The 24,459-nt window shown below is 37.5% G+C and overlaps 2 protein-coding genes across 7 annotated transcripts in view; one reads left to right on the top strand and one right to left on the bottom strand.

The window, feature by feature from the left end:
* The window catches only part of LOC127625717 (transcription factor SOX-13-like), a 48,424-nt gene extending 32,938 nt beyond the window's left edge, over positions 1 to 15,486 (top strand). For 4 of the 6 annotated variants that reach the window (XM_052101077.1, XM_052101078.1, XM_052101076.1 and 1 more), the window contains exons 8-14: positions 1,806 to 1,882; positions 1,984 to 2,125; positions 3,066 to 3,175; positions 5,347 to 5,422; positions 5,710 to 5,880; positions 9,570 to 9,786; positions 13,030 to 15,485. In XM_052101077.1, coding sequence (XP_051957037.1) covers positions 1,806 to 1,882; positions 1,984 to 2,125; positions 3,066 to 3,175; positions 5,347 to 5,422; positions 5,710 to 5,880; positions 9,570 to 9,786; positions 13,030 to 13,264 — 1,028 coding nt within the window. In that variant the 3' untranslated portion in view covers positions 13,265 to 15,485. Of the gene's footprint in view, positions 1 to 1,805; positions 1,883 to 1,983; positions 2,126 to 3,065; positions 3,176 to 5,346; positions 5,423 to 5,709; positions 5,881 to 9,569; positions 9,787 to 13,029 lie in introns of all 6 variants that reach the window. The other 2 variants (XM_052101075.1, XM_052101074.1) reach the window with 1 other exon arrangement.
* Positions 15,487 to 16,405: 919 nt separating this feature from the next.
* The window catches only part of LOC127625727 (ethanolamine kinase 1-like), a 31,626-nt gene continuing 23,572 nt past the window's right edge, over positions 16,406 to 24,459 (bottom strand). The window contains exons 5-8 of the mRNA XM_052101091.1: positions 24,191 to 24,274; positions 23,917 to 24,077; positions 23,261 to 23,334; positions 16,406 to 20,524 (exon numbers count right to left, since the gene is read on the bottom strand). Coding sequence (XP_051957051.1) covers positions 20,452 to 20,524; positions 23,261 to 23,334; positions 23,917 to 24,077; positions 24,191 to 24,274 — 392 coding nt within the window. The 3' untranslated portion in view covers positions 16,406 to 20,451. The remainder of the gene's footprint in view (positions 20,525 to 23,260; positions 23,335 to 23,916; positions 24,078 to 24,190; positions 24,275 to 24,459) is intronic.

The raw sequence follows: 24,459 nt of genomic DNA, 5'->3' as shown, positions 1-24,459 counted from the left end.
TTTTGTCCACTTACAAAAACTTCTGAAGTAGAGACTCATCGAAAGGCCAGTGTAGATTGATTTCCTCAAACATGCATACAATGAATAACAGCTTCTAAAGACTCAGGGTTGACCATTGATTTAGAGTGCAGATTGATCCAGTAAAATCCAGAGCCGGTTCTTTGCATTGACGTCTGCACTGTATAGCACTGCGTGCTCTCTCAATTAAAAGAATATAGAAGATGAAGGGTAGATGGAAAGAACAGAAAACAATAGAACGAGTGTATGAGCTAGTCATCTAACAGCGTGCTTGACACAATCAAACCATCTTTGGACAGAAAGCTGGAGCAGAGGGCCAAGGACACATGCGAATTTGAGCTCAAAGAGTTTATCTGACTGGTAAATTGGAGGCACTCTAAAACAACAAACACGCTTTGCAGTGCTTTGTCTTATATTCTAACACAATTTGATGTACCAACCATATTGACTGATGTGCACTGGAATAAATAGCAGAGATGTTTCTTTTATTCTTTTTAGTCTTTAAAGGTTGGGGCTATGGCCAAGCAGATGCATTCAGCCATGGTGCTCAATGCGGCAATAAAGGTTTGAGATTGGCTTGCGTCATTTCTTTACCGTTTCCCCTTCTCCATTATTTCTTGTTGTTTTTTAAAACTATCACCATCAATATTATTATTATTATTATACTAATTGTGGGTTGGAGGATAAATTAGGTGTATGCCTGGTTAAATAGAGGGAGTGTGTCTGCATCTCGAACAGTGTTAGGGAGACTATTCCATAGTTTATATGAAAAGGATCTAACTCATTTTGTGGATTTTTATATTCTAGGAACTATTGACAGGCCAGAATTTTGCGATCGTAATGATCGTGATGGAATATAGCGTGGTAGAAGGTCATTTAAGTACTGCTGAGCTAGACCATTCAAATCTTTGTACGTAGTAATCATTTTAAAATGAATACAAAATTTAACAGGTAGCCAATGTAACGATGATAAAATGATAAAATAATATTATAACTTTTTTTTAGTACTCACAAATGACTTGTTCCTTAACATTCACAAAATTTGATGCCAAAAAATTTGTTGTATAAGCAATTTTCAGGGTGTACGTACACATTTTTGTTTAAAGTCAACATAAAATGGTGTTCTCAGCCCATTTTCTTCCATAATAGAATGCATTTCCGAGTAAAACAAGATATTCTGTGAGGGAAAAAAATAACATTTTATTTTATTTATTGGGAATTGATTGGATTGTGAAAAGTGGTCTTTATATGAGAAGTGCTTGGATAAAAGTCGTTTCAAGAAGCAGAGCAAGTTAGGAAATTTTTATTTACAATTACAAAGGAAGCATGATTCTTTCTTAGGAATCTAGAACACTAACAAAATTGACAATATTATTCATATTTTTTTTTGTACTTGCGAACAACTTAATTGTTCCTCAGCATTGAAAACGTATTTCTGTTTATGCTTGCAAGTCTCTAAAGTCATTGTAAAAAGGGGATCCCAATCCATTTAGCTTCCATAATGTGATGGATTTCCAAGTGAAACAGGATATCCAAAAATGTCGAGCGGGAACTAATTGGATACTATTTTCCTTCATCCACCTGTCATATAGAGGTAGAGCAAGTTCTTAAATATCGATGATTACAAAAACATTTAAAACATTTTATTTTCTCCAGATTAATGTGACTTTTTCTTCACAAAAAGACCCAGAGTGTGTATTAGGAAAGTAAATAGGATTGATTTTGATTTTCAAGTTAACTAAGTTGCAGTCTTTGGAGCGTAATTCTTTGTTGTTCTTCATTTTTAGTGGAATATCCCATGCAGTTGCTTCCCAATCCACACTCCACTCCCATCAAAAGGTCCAGTGGGACAGTCTATCGGCAGGTAGTGTGAAATCTCCTACCTCTAGTGCCACTCTGCAGTTCATTTAAAGGTATTTCACTTTGTTGTCTGTATTCATAAACATCAGTGTCTTTGTTCTCCAGGACACCAGTCAGCCACTCAACCTCACGGCTAAACCAAAGACCCCAAGTCCCCATGCAATGGAACTGGCTACGGACCACCTGCAGACAGCGTATCGGCCCAGAAATCTGCCCCACAGCCCCTCTCGATCTGCCCTCAGCCTGAGTATGTGACACTGCACCAACACATCCAGTCTTCAATAGTAACATTGCGCTTGGAAGGTTAAAAAAGGTTGCTGTGGGCCTTATGCTTTAAGCTGATTTGACATACATTTTTGGGGGGTTTTGGTAGAATTGCTCTTGCATCCCTGCAAGATCAACTAAAGAATTGTTTAGTAGACTTTGACTGTGTCATCATCATTGATTTTCTTCTTCTGGGCCCTTTTATTCCACAAGCAATCACACACTCCTTTTTTGGCATCTAGTAATTTTTTCATTGTTACATTGTCCTGGTGGTACATGAAAGTTGTGGAAGTTCCTCTTCTTTGTCCAACCCAAAGAAATGGTAATCCAATAATTATTAATTTTATTGTGCATTTGTGTCCTCTTTGAAGCTTGTAAGCTCTAGTCCCCATTCCTTGAAATATAATCGAAAAAAAGAGACCTGTATTTTGGTAATGATTTTTTCTTTTGTGTTCTACGGAAGTAAGACTTTGTGTTGTGCTGTGATCAGGTTAGAAATCCACCTCTTTCTGAATATTCCCCCACAGTGGAACCTGCTGTGGTCTCATGTTCTTGTTTGAAAAGGAAGTCCTTGAGGGTTTGGCTCACATTCAGAAAGATGGACTCTCTGCACCCTCTTAAGAAGGACTCTTGTTAGGGTCCCGACTGCCAACATGCCTCTATCCCAAGTATTAATGGCAGTTGTCAGCAGTTCAGAAAACCTGTTCCCCCTTTGCCATGAAGCCCCTGAGAATGCGTCAGCACCTTGGACATGACTGTTTGTCTTAAGCCTTTGGACTGTAGATCGAGGACTTGTCCTGGGCATCATATACTTGACACGAAGCCAAGTGCTTTATTTGTGCCTCATAAGACAGAGAGGGATAAATGTATCTCCCTTGACCTTGTCTAAAGTTTCCTTTCTTTCTCACTCTCTCATTCTCCAGGCTTCTTGGGAGAAGGTGACGTTGTCACACAAGCCATTCATGATGCCCAGCAGCTGTTGCGTGGAGGACAAGGCCCAATAGGGCGAGAGAGGGACAACAACGCAAGGCTGGTGAGTCAGGCAAATTCCCTAAATCCCTAAATAAAGTTTTTTTTTAACCTTTTATATGCCAAGGACCTCCAAATATATTGATTTCCTTATAAGAGACCTCTCTCCTGAAATGTGAAGGCAGATATATATAAATGTAGTGTCATGCATAAAGACCAATTATATTTGTATTGCACTATAGCCAAAAGAAATGATTAAAATATAATCTAGAACCTATTTACTTTGTAATAAGCTGACAAGAGTGTCTACCAGCAATATGGTGTAATGTTAGGCTGTTAAAGCTAAAAAGAAGCAATTGATTAAATTTACCAAATTTACAAAAATTCAAAAGTACAAGTAAATGTTAACTATAAAAGCTTTTCTGTGGACCCCCTTGTGGCCCCAGTTTGAAAAGCCCTGCTCTAAACAGTTGCACCATTTTTGTGCACAGTATATAAACTACATATACACCAACCACCCAAAATCTAATTTAACTAGTTGCAACTCATGCTGCACTGTATTTAAAGTTATTCTGTGCAAACACGGCTCCTTTCTATGTCAATTTTGCTTATTACAGATTGCAATTTAAAACTCAGTTTGCCCAGGTGCAATTAACATCGCTCTATTACCACCCGTGGAACATAGTCGTTAAATGGAATTTCATTTAAAAGAGACATTTGTATACAGGTTGAGTTGATCATAGCAGTAGTAATTAGTCAAATGATGGAGAAAAGAATTATTACTGGGCATTTATCCAGGATCCCCATTAGTTAAGCCCACTTTTGTAATTTTAAAGTACCGATTCAGGTGTTTTGCCAATTCAGATTACAGTAGTGATCTACTACTAATACAAATAGTGATGCTGAACAGTCCCGGCAAGAGTGTGTGCCAGATCGCGGTTGTCTTCAGCACGTATATAGCGATCAGAACCGGCCTGCAGGATCGGGAATTGCACCATGCAAATCGTGTTCTGCACAGATTTTCTGGGCATGTTTGCACTGTTGTCTGATTTGCATAATTCCTTCAACACATCGATCCCTAAAACAACGTGGGCAAATAAACGCTGCTTTCAGCGGGTGCAATTTATTCTTAGACAATTCCCCCCTCAATGTCTTAACATGCACATTAAACACACTCTCACATACTTCACACCCTAGTTCTTCAAGGTTCCTCGGCGACACCTGGGCCTCGTTGTTTGTCACCATCGGTCATGCTTCAAGGCCGGAGAATTGGGGCAAGACTCCATTAACGCCTTACACTTGAAACGGCCCTCTTTCAGAACACCCACTGAGTTACGGGAGCAGGGGGTTTCAGGGTCGGCGATGGATATTGTTTTACAGTCATTAATGTTATCAGTTAAACATGGGGCTCATTCTCCTTTTAGGCGAGAACAGCTGCTATTGGAGTCACACCGCAACTGTTTTTGTACCATTGTTTGTATGCAGCAATTGTGATATGGCTTCAAGTCTTTGTAGGCCCCTGTTCAACAGCCACTTTATTGCTCCTTTAGAGTTCAGTTTAACCACAAGAAAATATGACAGTGATTTCGCCTTTGTTGTCAGTGTGGTTTTTAATCATTCCACTCAAACCTGTTCTTACAGCTTGACACTTTCGCACTTTTTAAAGACAGTCTTGCACACTAATGCAGGTTGACTGACAACAATGCAGAGGTAGCTGAAAGGGGGAAGTGTATACCTTTTTTTTTTTTTTTTTTCAAAATTGTAGTTGATGATCAAATGTCCCCATGGCCTTTTGTGTTTTCCAGAATAGGAGTGGACGAGATACTTTAAATTACCTTGCATTTGTAGTAATGGTGCTAATGCAATAAACTAATTGCAGACAATTGAGTGCAGCCTGAACACAATCAAGTGGTTAAAGTTTGGCTGGTTGGCATGGTCCTGTTAGCCCTTGGTTGTAGTTCCTGTAACTATATAATATGGGACCAAAAACGATCTTTCTCCTTTGATGGCTATTCAAAAGTAGCTGTGTTTTTTGCAAACAACATTTCAAATCGTGTACTTCTGGTGGGTTATGTACCAGCCGAGCAGCTGCCACTGTGATAATTGGGAATGCTAATGGAGGGCTTTCTCTTTGTATTATAGACCTCCTTGAAAGCAAGTATGATGGAGGTTAGTATATCATATAGAGTATGTACATGTATGTCTTAAACAAGCTTTCTATTGATTAATTATAAGGAGGTGTCTCGAGACCGGACAGATGATGGACATACTTTACGGACGAATGAGGATCATCTTAGCAGTGATTCTGAGGGTATGTGTCTGCTAAATTTTATGAAAAGTTTTTGTTAAACTGACCAATACATTTGTGGTTCAAATATTGCTGACTGTGTATGACTCTTTTCTAATAAATAAAAAAATAAAGTGTGTGTGTGTGTGTGTGTGTGTGTGTGTGTGTGTGTGTGTGTGTGTGTGTGTGTGTGTGTGTGTGTTTTCTTTTTTAACCTTTGATGTGCAATGAACTGTATATCACTTGCCTGGGCGTTTCGTCAAAAAAAGGATGTTCCTAAAATGTTTTGTTTTTAATCTTGTTGTTCTCAGCTGGGCAGATGGCAATCTCTGGAGTGGGAAGCTATGGTGAGACCCGGACTCCCTCCTCTGGCCACATTAAGCGCCCCATGAACGCCTTCATGGTGTGGGCCAAAGACGAGAGACGACGAATTCTGCAGGCATTCCCTGACATGCACAACTCCAGCATCAGCAAGATCCTCGGTGAGAAAGATAGGGGGGTGCTTTTGTTATCGAAGTTTATTTTCGTAACAGGCATGCGGTCAAAATAATCCTTAAATGTGAATGAGTTGGCATACTCACTGGCACATGCAAAAACAAATTATACCTTAGCCTTAACCTGTATTACAGACTTTTGAAATTAGGTCTACAAAGCTGCATAACTGCCGTCGTTTTCATAAAAAAACCTTCTCGGTTAAAACCTTTGATGCGCAGCTTTCAAAGTTTGCATGTTAGATTCACGTTAATGATTGTACATGTGTTGACAAGTAACACAGTAAAGATCTCCCTAATAGTCCAATCATCAGCTTATGCTGTTTTTTTTTTTTTCAATTATGTCTTTATTTTATCATTAAATAAGATTAAAAAAATATAGCTTTAGGCATTTAAAGTTTTCTTCAAAAAAAAAAAAAAAAAAAAAGTTGCTGTCAAAATATTTTTCATTACAGTTTCCATAAACAAAATTAACGCTTTAGTGTCTCTAACCCTTCCTCTTTATGTATTCTGTGTTGGTGTGTTAACCATAAGAATCTAAAGCACCTGTTCTGACAAGATTATCTTCATTCTGTTTCTTAACTTAAAGGGCACACTACACACTTTGTTGTATCATTCTTCCAATATCTTTTTTAACCCCTCTTACTTTTAGATGTCAGCTGTTCTTTTTCTCTCCCCTTTTTCTCCCCAATTTGGAACTCCCAATTCCTAATGCATTCTAAGTCCTTGTGGTGGTTTAATGACTCGTCTCAATCCGGGTGGCAAAGTCTCAGCGTCTGAGACAGTCAGTCCGCACATGTGGCTTGTTGAGCGCATTACCGTGGAGATGTAGCGCATGTGGAGGCTTCACGCCATCCACCGTGGCATCCACGCACAACTCGCCACATGCCCCACCGAGAGTGAACCACATTAATGCGACCACAAGTGTTACCCCATGTGATTACCCTCCCTTGCAACTGGGCCAATTTGGGTGCTTGGGAAGCCTGGCTGGAGTCACTCAGCACACCCTGGGATTCGAACTCATGAACTTCAGGGGTGGTAGTCAACGTCTTTACTCACTGAGCTACCCAGGCCCCCATTGATATCAGCTGTTCTTAATTGTTGGTGGGTTTGTCCTGATCGCAGCTAATCCTACAGTCAACCAAGCAAGGGCATCATGGCAATTCAATTTGAGTGCAAAGGGACCTGGGTTCAAATCCAAAACCATTTTTGCTGTATGGAAAAGATCAGCCTTGAAATTGTTACGTTAATTATTTTTATATTCCAAGAGAAAAGTCAATAGTTTTGAGGGACAAAAGGCTTGCTAGATGACTACAGAATTTTCTATTTAAAGCAGATGATCTGCAGAAGGTGAGAATTGACTGGACTAAATCACATTTATAGACTATTTAAATTATACATTTAGCATTCTAAAATTATGTAACGTAAACGAGCATCTTAATTCTGGGGAGGAATATATATATATAAAAAAAATCTAAAGGGGTCAAGAGCAACCAAGGCCATTGTGGAAACGGGTATCTATTATTGGGTGTCTCTTGCCGTCACACTCTGTAGCATAGGGAAGGGCAGAGAAACAGGTCACAGTTGGGCGCAAATTCCCATCTGGCTCTGGGGGTAACAGGAAAACAACACCCATAACAACAGCTGCCCCCAAACCACTCCCCCATTCCTTGCTTCACCTTTATCTTCCTCGGTTCTTTCCTTTTACAAAACCCTTGCATTCCATTCCATTGTGGTGACATCGACACCAGCATGATATACAGTGAGCTTTATTTTTCTAACCAACATGGCCTGCAGGGCTCCTCATGGCTATGCATTGCACACACACCTACATGTGTCAGTTCCCACCATCGTTGCCTGCAGAGCACACTTTTAAGTGACAGGAGCGTTGTATGCATGAAGTCAATAAACCAAAATCTTGCAATGTCAAATATTCCCATCGACTAACAAAATGTAGTCAGTGACCTTTTCAGGTCGATGATTGTTTTTTCTATTTGTACTGCATTGTTCTTTCATTCTGAATTATCTCTCACTTCCTGTAAGTAGTGGAATTTAAACCCTCATCGACGCCAAAGATTCTGGAAAGCTCAAAAATACCAGTAGAAAACCTGTTCCAAATGCCTTCTTTTCAGTGTTGTACTGAAAATAATAATGCTACTATCTATACTACATTTTTTAGTAGTGTAACAGTAGCACAGCTGTTTTCAAAGTAGTGTATAGACCCTCAGTAACCAGCTACCTTTTCCAATAAGTGGCAGTCAAGTAAGACAAATCGCTAGTTATTGTCACATTATATTGTGCAAGTAGTTTTACAGTTAAGTAAGCTGATGGTGCAATCAAAGGTGCTCTTCTAAACCATTCTCTCTTTGAAGTACTGTTGGGAAATGTGACTAATTTATTGAACTTTTTCAGATTAAAATGATTCACCAATTCATTTGTGGCTTTTTTCTATCAGTTATATCAGTTGGGGGTGTTAACATTTTAGGAAATAGGAAAAAATCTGGAAAATTATATTTGGTAAAATATATAAGTTTTACATCTTCAACTTAGGGGCTTAGCGAAGGGTCAGTAGAGCTGTTCAGCTGAGATGCCAACTTGTAGGTGAACCCGGAAGTCTAATTCGCCATGGGTTCCATCGAGATTTTCCTATGGGTTTTTCTAATGGGGTTTTTTAACTTTTAAAAAAGGTCTGTGGTAAATATTACTTGACGATACATTGAAATTTTGTTCTACAACATAAATGACACACTGTCATACCTGAAGCCGCCATTTGATTTTTTGTTTTTTTATGTCATACAATACAGCTTCAAAATGTACTTTTGAGGAATGAAAGTGTGTAATTTATGTTGTATAACAAAATGTCCACGTAAGTAACCACAGACCTCATTTTACTCAAAAGTTCAAAACCTCATTATAAAAGCACAAAAGTCCTGAGGGGAGAAATTCTCTTCTGAGTTTTGGACTTCAACTTGACTAGCTCAAAAGGCCTTTACACTTACCTTTTAGAAGGTATCTCTGTTACCGTGCATTCAGACCAGAGGCGGCGAAAATTTGTGGACGCTCTGACGTATTTGAAATAGGCGGCAACGTTCGTTGAGTGCTTGGTTTTGTGAACTATATTTAAAGGGGCCACAAAACATGTCGACCGGTATCTTTTTGACGACATATCACAAGTAGCTTATATCCTCATGAAATCTTTTAATATATTATTATATAAACCATAATATCCACTTAATCAACTCACCTGTCACACCAACAATTTCAGACACCTTTGTCCACTCATCGTTTTTTAATTTTATTTATATCCCTGTAAGCAAACAGGGACAGATCAAATATTACGGGAAAACCTGCCACGGCAATAATCAGTTTCTCCTCCATTGTGTCTTCGGAACTAATGTTTGGTGGGAACCAAAGTTTACACAGTTGTGTTCTCTAGACTTCGCTAGAGCGGAGCACTTCTATACTCCAATAGGTTGCCGCTGAACCGCGTCAAAGCTCATTACCATAATTTTGGCTGCACTTGAACTTTCCTCTGACGCCCAAGCCGCCCAAGACTCGCCGCACTGCTTCTCGCCACCGAGAGATGTTGGCTGTCATAGAAAATTTATGATTTTCGGTCGATTTGACGCTCTCGACACCTCTGGTCTAAACGCACGGTTACACCTGTTTGTCATCCTCAGGATCCCGCTGGAAGTCTATGTCCAATCAGGAGAAGCAGCCGTACTATGAAGAGCAGGCCAGACTCAGCCGCCAGCACCTGGAGCGTTACCCCGACTACAAGTACAAACCACGGCCGAAGCGCACCTGTATCATTGAGGGTAGAAGACTCCGGGTGGGAGAGTACAAAGCCATGATGAAGAGTAGACGACAGGAACAGAGAGTCCCGTACCCTCCAAGGTAACACTCGCAGACACAATGAACATGTCTTCTACATCAGTGGTTCACAAAAGGACTGAAGATATCATTGACTGAAGTCAACCATTTTGATATATATAAAATGATACACACTCACTCAGCACTTTATAAGGAACACTATGGTCCTAATAAAGTACCCGACATGGTTTTCTGAAGTTGTAGCACATCCCCCTCAAGTTTCGACGTGTTGTGCATTCTGAGATGACATTCTGCTCACTACAATTGTACAGAGTGTTTATCTGAGTTACTGTAGCCTTTCTGCCAGCTCGAACCAGTCTGACCGTTTTCCATTGACCTTTCTTATCAACGAGGTATTTCTGTCCTCAGAACAGCTGCTCACTGAATTTTTTTTGGTTTTTGGCACCATTCTGAGTAAATTCTAGGGGCTGTTGAGCTTGAAAATTCCAGGAAATCAGCAGTTACAGAAATGCGAAAACCAGCCCATCTAGCACTAACAATCATACCATGGTCGAAATCACTGAGATCATATTTTTTCCCCATTCTGATGGTTGATGTGAACATTAACTGAAGCTCCTGGCCTGCATCTGCCTGATTTAATGCATTGCACTGCTGCCACACGATTGGCTGATTAGATAATCTTATGAATATGTAGGTGCACAGGTGTTCCTAATAAAAGTGCTCCGTGAATGTATATACGTTTTTATTTTTATACTGTATTTTTAATTATTATTACATTTTGTAGTTTTTACAGACTATGTATATGCCACAAAGTTTTTGGAGTGACAACATCATTTAAATATGAGAATGAATCCATTAAATAATTATTCTATGTGGACGGAATACAGTAGTCACCACCAAATTGCATTTTTTTGCCGTCACTGCGTTAGGCTTGTTGTTCAGTTCAGATCTGTACATACTACACCGATTTTATGTAAATCATGTTGCCACTACCTGACTTTTTTTGCGATGTGAGTGAAGTGAGAACATTTTCACAGATTCACATTTCAAAAATCAAACAGAAATGGTAGACCATCGGAGACATGTGTCTCTGCAGAAAAGGAATGGGCATTTCCCAATCAGTGGGCATTTTTAATCTGGGACGGGCGTTTTTCAACCACTTTACATGATTTGCCAACTACATTGAGATACCCTACTTTTCTTGGATAGTTGAAATACTCCACTATACGCAATACCCATCCCGGTTTAAAAACCCCTAAAGTCCGCCCATTATTGTTCCTTAGAGACTTATACTTCAACCATCCAGGTAACTTTGGGATACTCATTTTACCATACAGCCGTGGTCAAAAGTATTGGCAGTAACACATTTTGTGTTTTGCAAAGTTTGCTACTTCAGTATTTATAGATAATTTTTTCACATGTTTCTATGGTATACTGGAAAACAATAAGCATTTCACAAGTTTGAAAGACTTTTATTGGCAAAAACATTCAATACATGCAAAGAGTCAATATTTACAGTGTTGACCCTTGTTCTTCATAACCTCTGGAATTCGCTCTGGCATGCTGGATATCAGCTTCTTGGCCAAATCCTGACTGATTGTGATCCATTCTTGCCTTATTAGTGCTCTGAGTTGATCACAATTTGTGGACTTCTGTTTGTCCACTCGCCTTCTGAGGGTTGACCACAGGTTCTCTATGGGATTAAGATCCAGGGATTTGCCTGGCCACAGACCACAATTTCAATGCAATGATCTCCGAGCCACCGTTATAACTCTTGCCTTGTGACATGGTACTCCATCATGTTGGAATATGCACGGATCATCACCAAATTGCTCCTGGATTGTTGGGAGAAGTTGCTCTTGCAGGACGTTTTGATAGCATTCTTTATTCACGGCAGGGTTTTTGGGCAGAATTGTGAGAGAGCCCACTCCCTTGGATGAAAAGCAACCCCACACATGGATGGTCTCAGGATGCTTCACTGTTGGCACGACACAGGACTCATGGTAGCGTTCACCTTTTCTTCTCCAGACTATCGATTTTCCAGATGTCCCAAACAGTCGGAAGGGGGCTTTGTCAGAGAAAATAACTTTGCGCCAGTCTTGTGCTGTCCAATCCTTTTAGTTCTTGCAGAATTTCAGTCTGTCCTTGATGGTTTTTTTTGGAGAGAAGTGGCTTCTTTGCTGCCCTTCTTGACACCAGGCCACTGTCCAATAGTCTTCACCTCACTGTGTTCAGATGCACTCACACCAACCTGCTGCCTATATTGAGCAAGCTCTGCACTGGTGGTGACACGATTCCGTAGCTGAATCCTCAGGAGGAGAAGGTCCTGGCACTTGCTGGAAACTCTGGGACGTCCTGAAACCTTCTTCACTGCAGTTAAACCTCTCTCCTTGAAGTTCTTGATGATCCGGTAAATGTTTCTTTCAGGTGCAATATTCTTTGCAGCACTTTCCTTGCATGTGAGTCAATTTTGATGCGAAGCGATGATGGCTCCATGTCTTTCTTTAGAGGTAACCACTGCTAACAAGAACACAATGATTGGAAGCACTTCTTCCCTACTTTTATTGCAATCAGTCTGCTCTTATAATCCAATCAGAATGATAGTGATTTTACCTGACTAGTACATGTTCACACTTTCCCAGGTGCTGCTGATATGATTGGTGAAATGATGTTGGCTGGTCATTTTGTGGCAGGGCCAAAAAAAACAGTGAAATTTGGGTTTTTGAGATTTTTGGGCCAATTAAGCTTTTTGCAATTATTTAAAATGCATCTGATCACTCTGCACAATAATCTAGAAACAATATGAATCAACACCACAACAACTGAAGCAGAAAACATAATTTATGTCACTGCCAATACTTTTTGCCATGGCTGTACTATGATTTGGGACACCTTCTAATTCCATTCTTGTGATACTATTTAGGGAGGATAGTGTGTGGATTGGGATTGCAGGAATCATCTTCATTTGATTCTCGTATGTTTAATTTGCAACATGCACCTGCATGTGCCATTTTGGAGAAACTATTTTGATTCTTCACACTTTAGCCCAAAATTTCAACTTATATCTAGCCAAAGAAATTTCAGCTGCAATTTGTCTTATTTGGAACATTTGACAACTTATCTGTACTTGAATCCATCAATACCCATTTTAAGGCTATTTCCAGGAATGCCAAAATCACACAATGACAGTCATTTTAGTAAAAGCACCACAAAATAATCACTCGCCTTCTCTAAAATGCTTTCTGGCAACTGGATGTTTTGTTCAGCATTTCGTCAAAGCCTTACACTTGACATTTATCCCCACAGACAATCAGAACAGCAGTTACCATACCCCTCCAGTGAAGGACATTACCCAACCACGGCCATGTCCATGGCGACCTTGCCCGTACACCCCGCCCTGCTGGAGCACTACCTCCCCCGCACTCTGGAGCCCCCACAGGGCCGAGATGGCGAGACGCAACCCAGACAACCCTACAGCGAAGGGGAGGAGAGCGATGCAGGGGAACGCAGTGAGGGAGAGTTGGTTGTACTCACCGACTAAGATCGAGACTGATGGGAAGAAGAAATGAGAGAGGCAATGAGTTGGAGAAAATTAGAGGCACATTTTGGAATCCCTACAATCTGATGGTGTCCTAAAATGGTATAGGTCAATATTTTATGATCCAGTTGTAAGAGAGACCTGGCAAAGTGGTTTCAAACAAGGCAGTTCGATTAGACAGTCCTCTGTGGTTGGTGATTTAGGCAGCAGAGGTGATTTTGTGGTGATTGTACAGTTTTAAGATGGATAAACCGAGGTCGGATCTTCACTTTCTATATATTTTCACTGGTTTACGCTGGGCATCCAGGATGCATCTAATAAACTGACCTCAGTATGGAAAAAGCAAGGCTTTGTTTTCAGTCTCCAATGTTATCTTCAGTCCTTTTGAAGGTGCTGTGGAGCCAGTATGCAAAAATTGTTCTGCAAATTTGGCATTTTAAAATTTCTGATCTGAAATGCACATATCAGATGTTACAATGAAATAAGTTATCTGAGATGTGTGTAAGAAAAAGTGCACTTAATAAACCTTTGCTATGTAGAAATGGTACAGATAAGTGTTTTGACTGTTGGTTCATCAATCCAACTTTTACATTTTGTCAATGAATTGGCAATAATAGGATGTGTTAAAGGAAGAGTTCATCCAAAAATGAAATTTCTGTCCTTATTTACTCATTTCAATCCTGCAAGCTGCAGCTGAGGGGAAGGTTTGAAGTGAATAATTAAAATTTCAGTCCGATCGTCACCCAAAGTTATCATATTTATTCATTGATGGTGCTTTTTGTTTCCTTTTTGACAAACGCTGTCTCCATCTTATGTTTACGTAAAGGAAATGTGTTCCACTGAATACATAACGGCGTACATGTTTGAAACTACGTGAGGGTGAGTAAGTAATTCCAGAATTTTCGTTTTTGGGTGAAATATTCCTTTACATAGCCAATGCATGGAAAGCTCTGAGAGGGGGTGATAAAACGAAGATGAATTCGGAATCAAATACTACCATATGTATACAGATATGGCAAAAACAACCGTTCATGTAATCTGTTCGTTATACCTCTTGGGGGTTTTTCCAGCACAAGTTCCTGTTAAGACTGTGCCAAAGTACTTTCCCGAGCTCCAGGGCTGAGCAAAGAAAAGAAAAACAAAACAAAAAACAAGTGGACTTTGACAAGGGAAGGAACATTCCTGAACTCCTTGTCCATTTTGTTATATCTAGATAATGGCGTTCTTATGCTGTCGACTGTTGTTAAAGACCACAAAGGCAGCCATTCTTCTATTTGGCCCAACACATCGGAATTAATTTCGAACAAATCATAATCTTGCCTGCATTAGGTCAGAACTGCCACACTAATTAAAATGCAATGTGATAAAATATTTATTTTATGTTAATTTTGTTGTGTTGTGGCTTATTTCTGTTGTGTTTTCAACTTTGGTTTGCTTCGCTAATTTTCTTGTGCACTCCTGGGCCACAGTACTCATTATTCAAAATAGAACAATTTTTAAAAGTAGAATTTTGCACTTAATGTACATATGCAAACAATTTCTACTATTCATTATGTGAAAGGAGTTGTGGAAAAAAACAGTTCCCTTTTCTGGAATGTACTCCCTTTTTTAAGTCTTGGTTTACTTTTATTTTTAGTGTGTGTTTATAGAGTGCATTTATGCTTAAGAGAAGATTTTGAGTTATCATTCCAGTTTTCTTGACTGGGTCCATATTATTGGGCCACTACTTGTCAATTTACAGTTGAGCTGAAATGTAAGCATTTTGTTAAAAAATTATGAACATTCATATTTTAAAGAGGAATTTTTAAACAAAGTTTGCCAGAAAATGGACTTTTATGATAAGCTAATGTGTTAATGGAATTTATGTATATAACTGGATACAGAAATGCAGTTTGTATTTTATCTGTGGAATGAACCAGGTGGGAAAAAGATACGAGATTTATAATTTGGACAACTGTTGCAAAACCAGCTGTTGTAAAATATAGATATAGACTTTATTTTTTTGTCTATAAAAAGTGTATAATTTAAAAGTGTACATGTTTTTTTTCTGTATGTTGCATTTTTCCAAGTAAGTTGTGGTTTGTTTTTTGAAGCATAATAAAATGTATGTTTACATTTGCTGTTCAGATGTATTATATTTTAAGGGTTTGTACAATTTGGTATGAACAGTCCATTAATACCTGGTAACATAATATAATAACTGATCAGCAGTTCACAAAACCTCACATACATTAAAATAATTACATATTACATAGAGGCATTTTCAATAGTGGTCTTTATTTTGCATCCTTCTCTAATTTGATACATTCTTTTACCTCAATACTTTTGTTTAAAAAAAAAAATGTAAATATTTCAATAGTTTTCAATCCTAAAACTTTTAAAAACTTTTTATATTAAAATATATATGATAAACATAGAAATAAATATGTATAGTTTCTTTAGGTATACATTTTTTTTCCAATATAAATGTAGAAATGTATGCATTTATAAATATTTTTATATTTAAAATATTATTTTATTTTTATGACACAATATTCACACACACATTTACATATTTTTTTTTTTTTCACTTAAGTCTCACTTTTGGAACCCACTAGATATTAATCCTCAAACCCTCAGTTATTAATCAAGATTTGTAATGGTTTATTTGTTTATTAACTGAATCATCTGTTATATTGATTGTATTAAATATTATAAAATAAAAACGTTGCTAAATATCTGATTGGTCATGCAATCAGCCAAGTTATGGTTTATGGTGAGGTTAAAAGGTCATCTTACTAAATATATTTATAAAAACACCCTTTATTCATGTATCCTAATGGGAGACTTGCGGAAAACATGTTCCTGTACATTGACCCAAATGAAGGGTGTAAATGTGTGTGCTTCAGGATATCTTCAACAGTAGACTTCCTGTGTTCCCCTTCCGAGTCACGGGACAGAATGAAGGTCTGGAGACGAGCAACAGTTCGAGGAAATGAAAGTGTTTGACTGGGTTTTACGAAAGACACACCCAACACAATTTATATTGATTGTAGGCGATGTTTTCGCAAAGTTTTATTTAATTGCTATTCCTATCATGTCGAATCTATTTTTAATCAGCGAATTTGTTTATAATGACAGACGTGAAACATATTCAACTGACCTTTTTATTGAAAAAGAAAATTGAACAATTGTTAAATATTCTGCCCCACAATTGAATAGAATTGAAAACATTGTACAGTATTTTTTTTATTTACCTCCACAATTTCACAGTATTTACAAACTCCTCATTGTTGCCATTTAAGCATCACTGCATTACAGTAGCGCCCCCTGCTGGTCCATGTCAACCTAACTGCCTATCACACTCCCAGTTCAGTCATACATACAAAATAAAAGCAAAATATTAAAGATACAGTATAATAAATAAAAGGCTCTGTTCAGTTTTTTTTTTTTTTTGTGTAAATTCTCAAAAGACATCTCAAATAAAGCGCAAAGTTGTGAAGCCGACTTATTTGGTATGTTTGCAACAGGAACAAACAAAAAAATCCCCAAGATGCTTCCTGTAAACATTCTCCTTAAGAGAGTAAGATGTTGAAAAAGCGAAATTTACAAGGTTATTTCAAATCAAAAAGACAATAACAACTAATGTATATATGATAATATACAGTGTTGGTGCTCCAAAATCTATAGGATTTTAAACTTTGGAATAGTTGTTTATCATGGAACCATTAAAGCAAAGGGAATAAAAGATGTGGCCACATTGAAACGTTGGATATTGATATTAAAGTGGAAAACATGATAATCTCAGATCAACCAAGTTAAACTGTACAGGAAACAGGAATTGTGCTTGTAAACACTTCCCCCTTCACATTACAAATCCTTCACATCTTAACAAAGAAAAAGTAACTGATAAATTACTTCATATTTTCAAATCAAAGTGTTGTCTTGCCTTTGGTGGAAACATTCACATATGTACATCTACACAGATGGCTTGCCATTGCACTCAGAACATGTCAGTCAAATTCATAGCATTCTTCATGCAATATGCAACCTATATGAATATTTTTCACTTCTCAAAAAGAAGCAGAACCACACAGTGACATAAAATGAGGTGAATCTCATGAAAGCTGTGGGTAGATATGTCCAGGTCGTATTTCCCCCAAAATCAAAAGAGAAAATAAGAAACTATTTTTTTGCAGAAAAGAAATAATAATAATAAAAAATAAACATATCTTTAGGACCATTACTTTTTAGTGATTATATATATATATATATATATATATATATATATATATGTACTTTCATAAAAGTACCATTTTAATTATATGTCACTGTAGTGTTTGTTGTTGACTACTGAATGTATCAAGATTTAAATATATATATAAAAAATTAACTAAAAAACTGCGAAGCATCACTTTTTTATGGTCCTAAAAATAGGCTTAATTTTCATATGCAAATATAATTTCTTGTTTTTTCCCTTTTATTGTGAGGACATTTCCTTATGAGATTCAACTTAAAACTGCAAATCAATTCATTTTGGATCAGACAAGGAAACAACCAGCAGCACAGAGCTAGCAGTCAGATCAAACTCTTTCAAGAAACATTGGCTACAGAATAATTCATAGTATTGTAGAGGGGCCTCTCCTGCTTTCAGTCGACGCTTTCATTATTAACATACACCTGACACAGAGCCAGAGACACCTCAGAGATTATAATGTGACCCCAACTGCAGCTAGACAGATAGTGTTTTCAGTTATACTGAACCCCCAAACCCTCCCATAAGTCTACTTTAGGACCATTATGAATATTATTTGGACAGTTAAACACATTTTCTCCCAAATGTTCTGGAAGTTTTACTTAAAGAGTTTTTTTTTTTTTTCATAATTCCCATAGTTCTCAATGGTGATTCTTGCAAGATTCTCATTACTTAATTTTTATTTATTTATTTTTTACTTAAAAAAAAATAATAAAAAAATAAATAATCAACAAATTAAATTCAGTACAACAAAAACTACTGTGATGTATAAAAACTAAATTTTTAAGAAAATATTTTTCACATAACAGTAAAGGGAATGACAAATTACGGAAATGAGAATTTGAGAGAAAGTGTGCTCAATTGTCAAACTAGTCTCACACTACTACTACTAAAAAAAAAAAGAAAAGAAAAACACAATGGTTCTAAAAATAGGCTTTGTTTTCTTTAAGTTAAATATTAATTATTGAATATATGACCCGGACATGTTTTTTACAGACTCAAATGTATATCCTCTAATTATACAGTACAACATGACAGCAGGAGTGACTTCAATGAACATCTTTCGTGAAAAAAAAAAAAGAAAAGATGTTTTATTCAGAACAACAATTTATGGAAATAGCATAATACTTCCAACAAAGAAATAAAACAACACAAGACTGGGAAATGTGAAATGGTCTATTAGGGAACAGAATTCTAGATTGACAGTATTGAAACTAGAAATTCAAGATGTTTTAAAATGGGTGATTTTTGCCAGTGAGATGCCTACTCAATTCTAGTCCGCAATCAATATTTTGAATTTATATACAAAAATCTTATTCTTTCTGCTTGAAGAAATAGTTCACCCAAAATAAAAATTCTATATTTATTTATTACCCCTCATGTCGCTCTAAACCAGTATGACTTTCTTTGGTTATTTGCCTTCATGACATTATGTTGCACATTTGATCACGAGACACAATGAGAAGGTTTGATGTTATTGATGACGCTGTATAAATATGTAATAAATGTTCGATTAATGATCTGCTTTGTATGATGAACAGAGCACAATTTAAGTTGTATTCACTCTCAAAGTAACTGTACCTCTTCTAAAGACTTAGAATATAGTTCACAAGTATGGTTTTAGTATCAGTCTTTAACTTTTACAATGGTTTATTATGTGTTTTGTACTTTTATGAGCGTGTTCAGACCACTATTCAGTCATTATATGGAAACAAACTTTTTTTTTTTTTAAATCACCTTTTGTGTTCCAAAGAAGAAAGTCATATAGGTTCCGAGTAAATAATTACACAATTAAAATTTTTGAGTGAACTATTATTTAAAAAAAGTCCCTACTGAAGTTTGCACACGTGGTGACTTGAATCAAACTATGCAACACTGTCACATAAATTTTGTCCTGTCTTCTGAGTATTTTGACTTTAGAGATGATTATTGAGCAGATAATGACTTTTAAATCTCAGTTTAAGCTCTGCCAGGTAATGCAAACACACATTTAGAAAAGGAGGGGGTGAAAGCAGGTGGTAATATTCCACAGCCTGTGATGAATGGAAAATTCAATAGAACTCCTCACGGCCATAAAAGCTAAAGAGGTGGAAAAGTGGTCCTGCAGACAGCGAGGGATCTCGTGGTCCTGACTTCTTGGGAATGTCTAGATTGAACTCAGATTTACATCACTGGTTACTTGGTTACTTGCCATTTAGGAGCGACCTTCTCCAAAGTTACTTATGGGACACTAATTGTGGGTTTAGTAACTTGTTTAACTGCTTAATAGTGCAGGATAGGGCAGGATTTTGACCTCAGTAACTGTCTAGTTCCAGAGTGACCCCTAACTGGCTCTAAATCAAACCTTTGCATTAGCAACCCAGATTTGTGCCCATTAACCCAATTCACTCTTGTCTACAGTGCTCTAAAATAAATCTGATTTTGAGCATTTGTGGGCCGAATCAGTCTAACAAAAGCATTATGAAGCCACAGCAGGACAGAATCAGCATTCTGTATTTATATTGTATGAACTAAACCCTGCAGTATCAACATATCCCCTTGCTAAACATCACAATAGGCCTCCTTTTTGACAATCTACACTTACACTGCAAAACCAAAAACAAGAATTTCCACAAAAGTCCCAGCTCCAAGAACACAAGGATCGCTTTGGTGCAAAGTGCCCAATAACAATTAATAAATAAAGTGTAACTAAAACATCAAAACACACTCATTTGATGGGAAACTTGATCAACTAAAAGTGGACTCCCAAAAGATGAATCATGTTTTTGAGAAAGGAATAAAGAATTTGTGGAACTGAGACTTGGCAGACATGCTGCCAGCCAAACGTAAGAGGGCCCAGTACCTGCCCTTGCTGTACCCCGTACCCTCCCCTGTCTGAAAAGGCCTCTGATTCCACATTCAAACAATCAACAGAGAGGCCAGCAGATCCCATCTCCGCTCCCTCAGACTGGTCTTCTCATTTGGGGATCTCCAGAGCCATTACAGCAGGTTTGGTCTTGAAGTACTGATTGAAACGTAGCACGGCATACCTAGCAAAAAGAATACAACAGAATCAGATTTAGAATGGGATATAATTAGTAGACAACCATTTCAGAAATGAACTCCTTCATAAAGGGGTTCTGAATTTAAGGAATCTTGTATCACCCTTAACATTGTGTGATAATGACGGTCTGACTTTACATTACACCACTGCTACTTCTAACATTAAAAAAAAAGACATGGATATTTAATTTTGTTTTTACTTAATTCAATATATCACCCCACCCTATTCTGCAGTCTCATTCTTCTTGCATAATAATATAATTGTGATATCTTGTATATTGGGGCTTTTCCACTGCACTGTACAACTCGACTCAACTGGACTCTGCTTGCTTTTTTGGGGCTTTCCACTGTGGATAGTACCTGGTACCTGATACTTTTTTTAGTACCACCTTGGTCGATGTTCCAAGTGAGCCGAGTCGATACTAAATGTGACGTGAAAATCCTGCACATCACTGATTGGTCAGGGAGAATCGTCACTACCAGCGTCACTGGATTTCCGACACGGGACATCAACCCGCTAGTTTTAAAGTTAGCAACAGTGATAACAGTATTGTTTGTTCACGCGCATTTTAAATTGTGAAAAAAGAAATGTCTGTGCGCAAAACCACGCCGTGGTCAATAAACGAGGTCCACACGTTAGCGAAGAAAGAAACAACGCAAAATAAAAAAGTCTCTCAGGAATTGTCTCTGCTGTTGGCCGCACACAGCTACCACCGGACCTATCAACATTGTAGGGAAAAGTAAAAAAAAAAACTTAAGTGACTACAGAACCATCAATGAAAAGTGGGAGTGGTTTGACCAAGTGGACGCTATCTAAACCGGTGAGCAATGGGAGGGAGAGTGCCCTGGACGCAGCCACAATGGAGGATGGTATGTTTTGTTACGTTAACTCTATACTCTGCTTGAAAGCTTCACTTTATTTAGTTGATGGTATATAGGCATTTTATTTAGTTGTGTAGTCTCATGTGGTCCTGTGTTTGTCCTATGTTGTTTTTATGTAGCACCATGGTCCTGGAGGAACGTTGTCTTGTTTCGCTGTGTACTGTACTAACTGTATATGGTTGAAACGACAATAAAAAAAATCACCACGCAACAACTGCTTTATGTAGCACAATGAGCTAGTAGCTAACAGCTAGCAGCTGTGTTATTGTTTTGGGCCGTTTATGTCATGTTTAAGATGATGTCACGGCAGTAGAGGCGGCACAACTATGACGATCAGCCTATAATCCCATCCACGTCACTGTAGCACTAAACTGCAATGGAAATGCAAGCTCAGAAAAGTAAAGAGAGTAGAGTTGAGTCGAATCGAACCGTAACGTGCAGTGGAAAAGTGCCATATAACTTTACAGATAAGGCTAGAAAGTGAATTTATCACTCTAAACTTGTGTTAGCTTGTATGTCTAGGTCTTGTGGCTATACTTTTAAAGCGATGTATATTTTAATGTTTATGGACTGGCCCCATTCACATTCATTGTAAGCTCCTTACTGTAATCAATCAATCAATCTATCAATCAATCAAAGTTAAAATATATATATTTTTTTTGCTAATCAACATTATGCCACCTATGCTGTTGATTGACTTTAACTTGTATTCAGGGGCACAACTACAAATTTTTTGAGGGGTATGCAAGATCAGTGTTGGCGCCCCACTAACATGCACACATGCACACACACGCACGCACACACGCAAAAAGCCATAGGCAAATTATTGGACCTTCGAAGCCTTAGTATTATATAGCCACGAGAAGGGGGACAACATTTTTTTCAACTAGAATGGAACCAGTTAGTAACTCAGACTGCTGAACATTATTGAATTATTGAATTCAATCTTATGTATTTAGAATTTAAATTAGTAAGCCTCTCCATCAAAAATTTCTTTGCCCAATTTTTTTGGATTCAGTCAACCATTGATCCAGGTGTTGTTTAATCATTCTTGAGGTAATTTACTCACACCACATTCAATGGTTTTTCACACAAAAAATGAAAAATGGGCAGTACATGGCCATTTTATGCCCCATCATTTTAAATATCTGTGGCAGTTTGTTCACTTTTTCTGGACGACACGCAAAATACATATCCTTTTGTTCATCTTTTTCTAAATGCATGCATGCTTTTTGGAAAGAATGTAAGTGCACTCCTTATCTGAGATGAGCAGGAAGTGATTTGTTACTGAAAGGTGCAGCCTGAGAGCAAGCATGACCTGTTGCTTGGAAACTGGCGATGTAGGAAGTTTACAGAATACATTACTTTAAGCCAGTTTCACAGAGTGAACCATGATGCCTACTAAAATATCCTCAGCCTACGGATGACGTAACCTTTATTCTTCCCCTCTAAATGCCAAATCAAGAGCAAATTAGGTGAAGTTTTATTGTGTGACAGAAACACAACATTAAAGATTAAATATATATATATATATTAGAATTGAACAACATTAAAGTTTTTTTGCTTTGTTTTTAATCGGAGGTCTGATTTGGTTGATATTGGAACAATATAATATCACAAAACTTATGCCAAATAACAAAAGCTTAACATCTTCTGGAACCAAAGCTTGCCCATTCATTGTCTGTATTAGCTATTCAATTAATTATTAGCATGCGATCTGCATTTAACACCCATATCTCTTAACACAGTGGGAGTTCATATTGACAATGATCTTTATGTCTGTAAATAGATACTCCCCCATCAAAAAGATGAAAGGTTTGTAGTGTTGGTAGGCTGCTTACCCGAGGAAGTCAAACTCGATGGAGGAGTACTTGGCTTGGATCAGGGCCCAGAAACCCCAGAAGAAATGTGAGGCCTGCCAAAGCAAAAGAATAAGAACTTAACGGCAAAGCCTTCAAGTTCACTCAAAACACACAAACATATCACTGACACGATCACTTTGCAAAAAGCTTGTAATCGGAGCACTTAACTAAATAACCATACATCAACTGCATAAATCCAGTATTATCAAAGTATTTAGGTGGTTTTCCTGTGAAAAAAAAATTAGGACCAAGATTTTTCTTGTATCGTGACATTATTTTCATGAAAATGAAGCACATTCCCCACGATCTTAGTACTGAAATGGGAAAGAAAAACTGTAATGTGAAATAAAATATATTATTTAAATTATAAATTGTACTACAGTAATGAGAATGAACATTGAGAATAACTGGAATTACAAAATAACCTAAAAAGTACAGAAAACGTACAAATGCATTACAGTAATGAGAGTTTGTGTAGAAATGTGTTTCATTGTCATGAAATTAATGTTGCAATAAAAACAAATCTTAACAGCCCACAAATAATATTGTCTTCTTATGATTTTGGGTTGAAATGTAAATGACCAGGATATATTTTTGTGTAATTCTTCCCCAATGATCACCTGTGCATCACTTACCAGAGCAAATTTGTTGACCTGCACGTAGAGTGTCTCGAGTTCAAGCTGGCTCACCTCCTCACCTTTCTTAGTAAAGAGTTTGTAGGCCTGCAGGTAAGTGTGTAGCCAGTCCAACTGCATTTCTCGACTGGGATACAGGTTAAAATCTGGTTCACTCATGCCTAAAGAGTGCACACACACATACACTTAGCAAAACACAATGTAATGCAAATCACATCCCAGAGAGGATATTTGTTTTTAAGGTTGATATTTCCACGACTACGGTTCTGCTCACCTGCAAATTCATTGAAATGATTTCCAATGTCAAATGCTTGGTAGTTGTAACTTGAGTATTCATAATCGATAAACCGAACATGACCTGAAAAAAGAATCAAGTGTGGCCAAGTTGATTTGCAGTAACAATACAAAATATTAGTTGTTTTTGTGAAAGCGAACCCTAAACTTTTACACCTTAGGGGAGAAATATTATCTGATCTGCATATGATATAAAGAGGTTGACTGTACATTATCCTGCTATTTACCAAATAAACGAATGAATAAATA

Source organism: Xyrauchen texanus, chromosome 32 (genome assembly GCF_025860055.1).
Source record: "Xyrauchen texanus isolate HMW12.3.18 chromosome 32, RBS_HiC_50CHRs, whole genome shotgun sequence".
Taxonomy (NCBI): Eukaryota; Metazoa; Chordata; class Actinopteri; order Cypriniformes; family Catostomidae; genus Xyrauchen; species Xyrauchen texanus.
The sequence above is the reverse complement of the archived record's forward strand: the minus strand, read 5'-3'. Positions and strand labels throughout refer to the sequence as shown.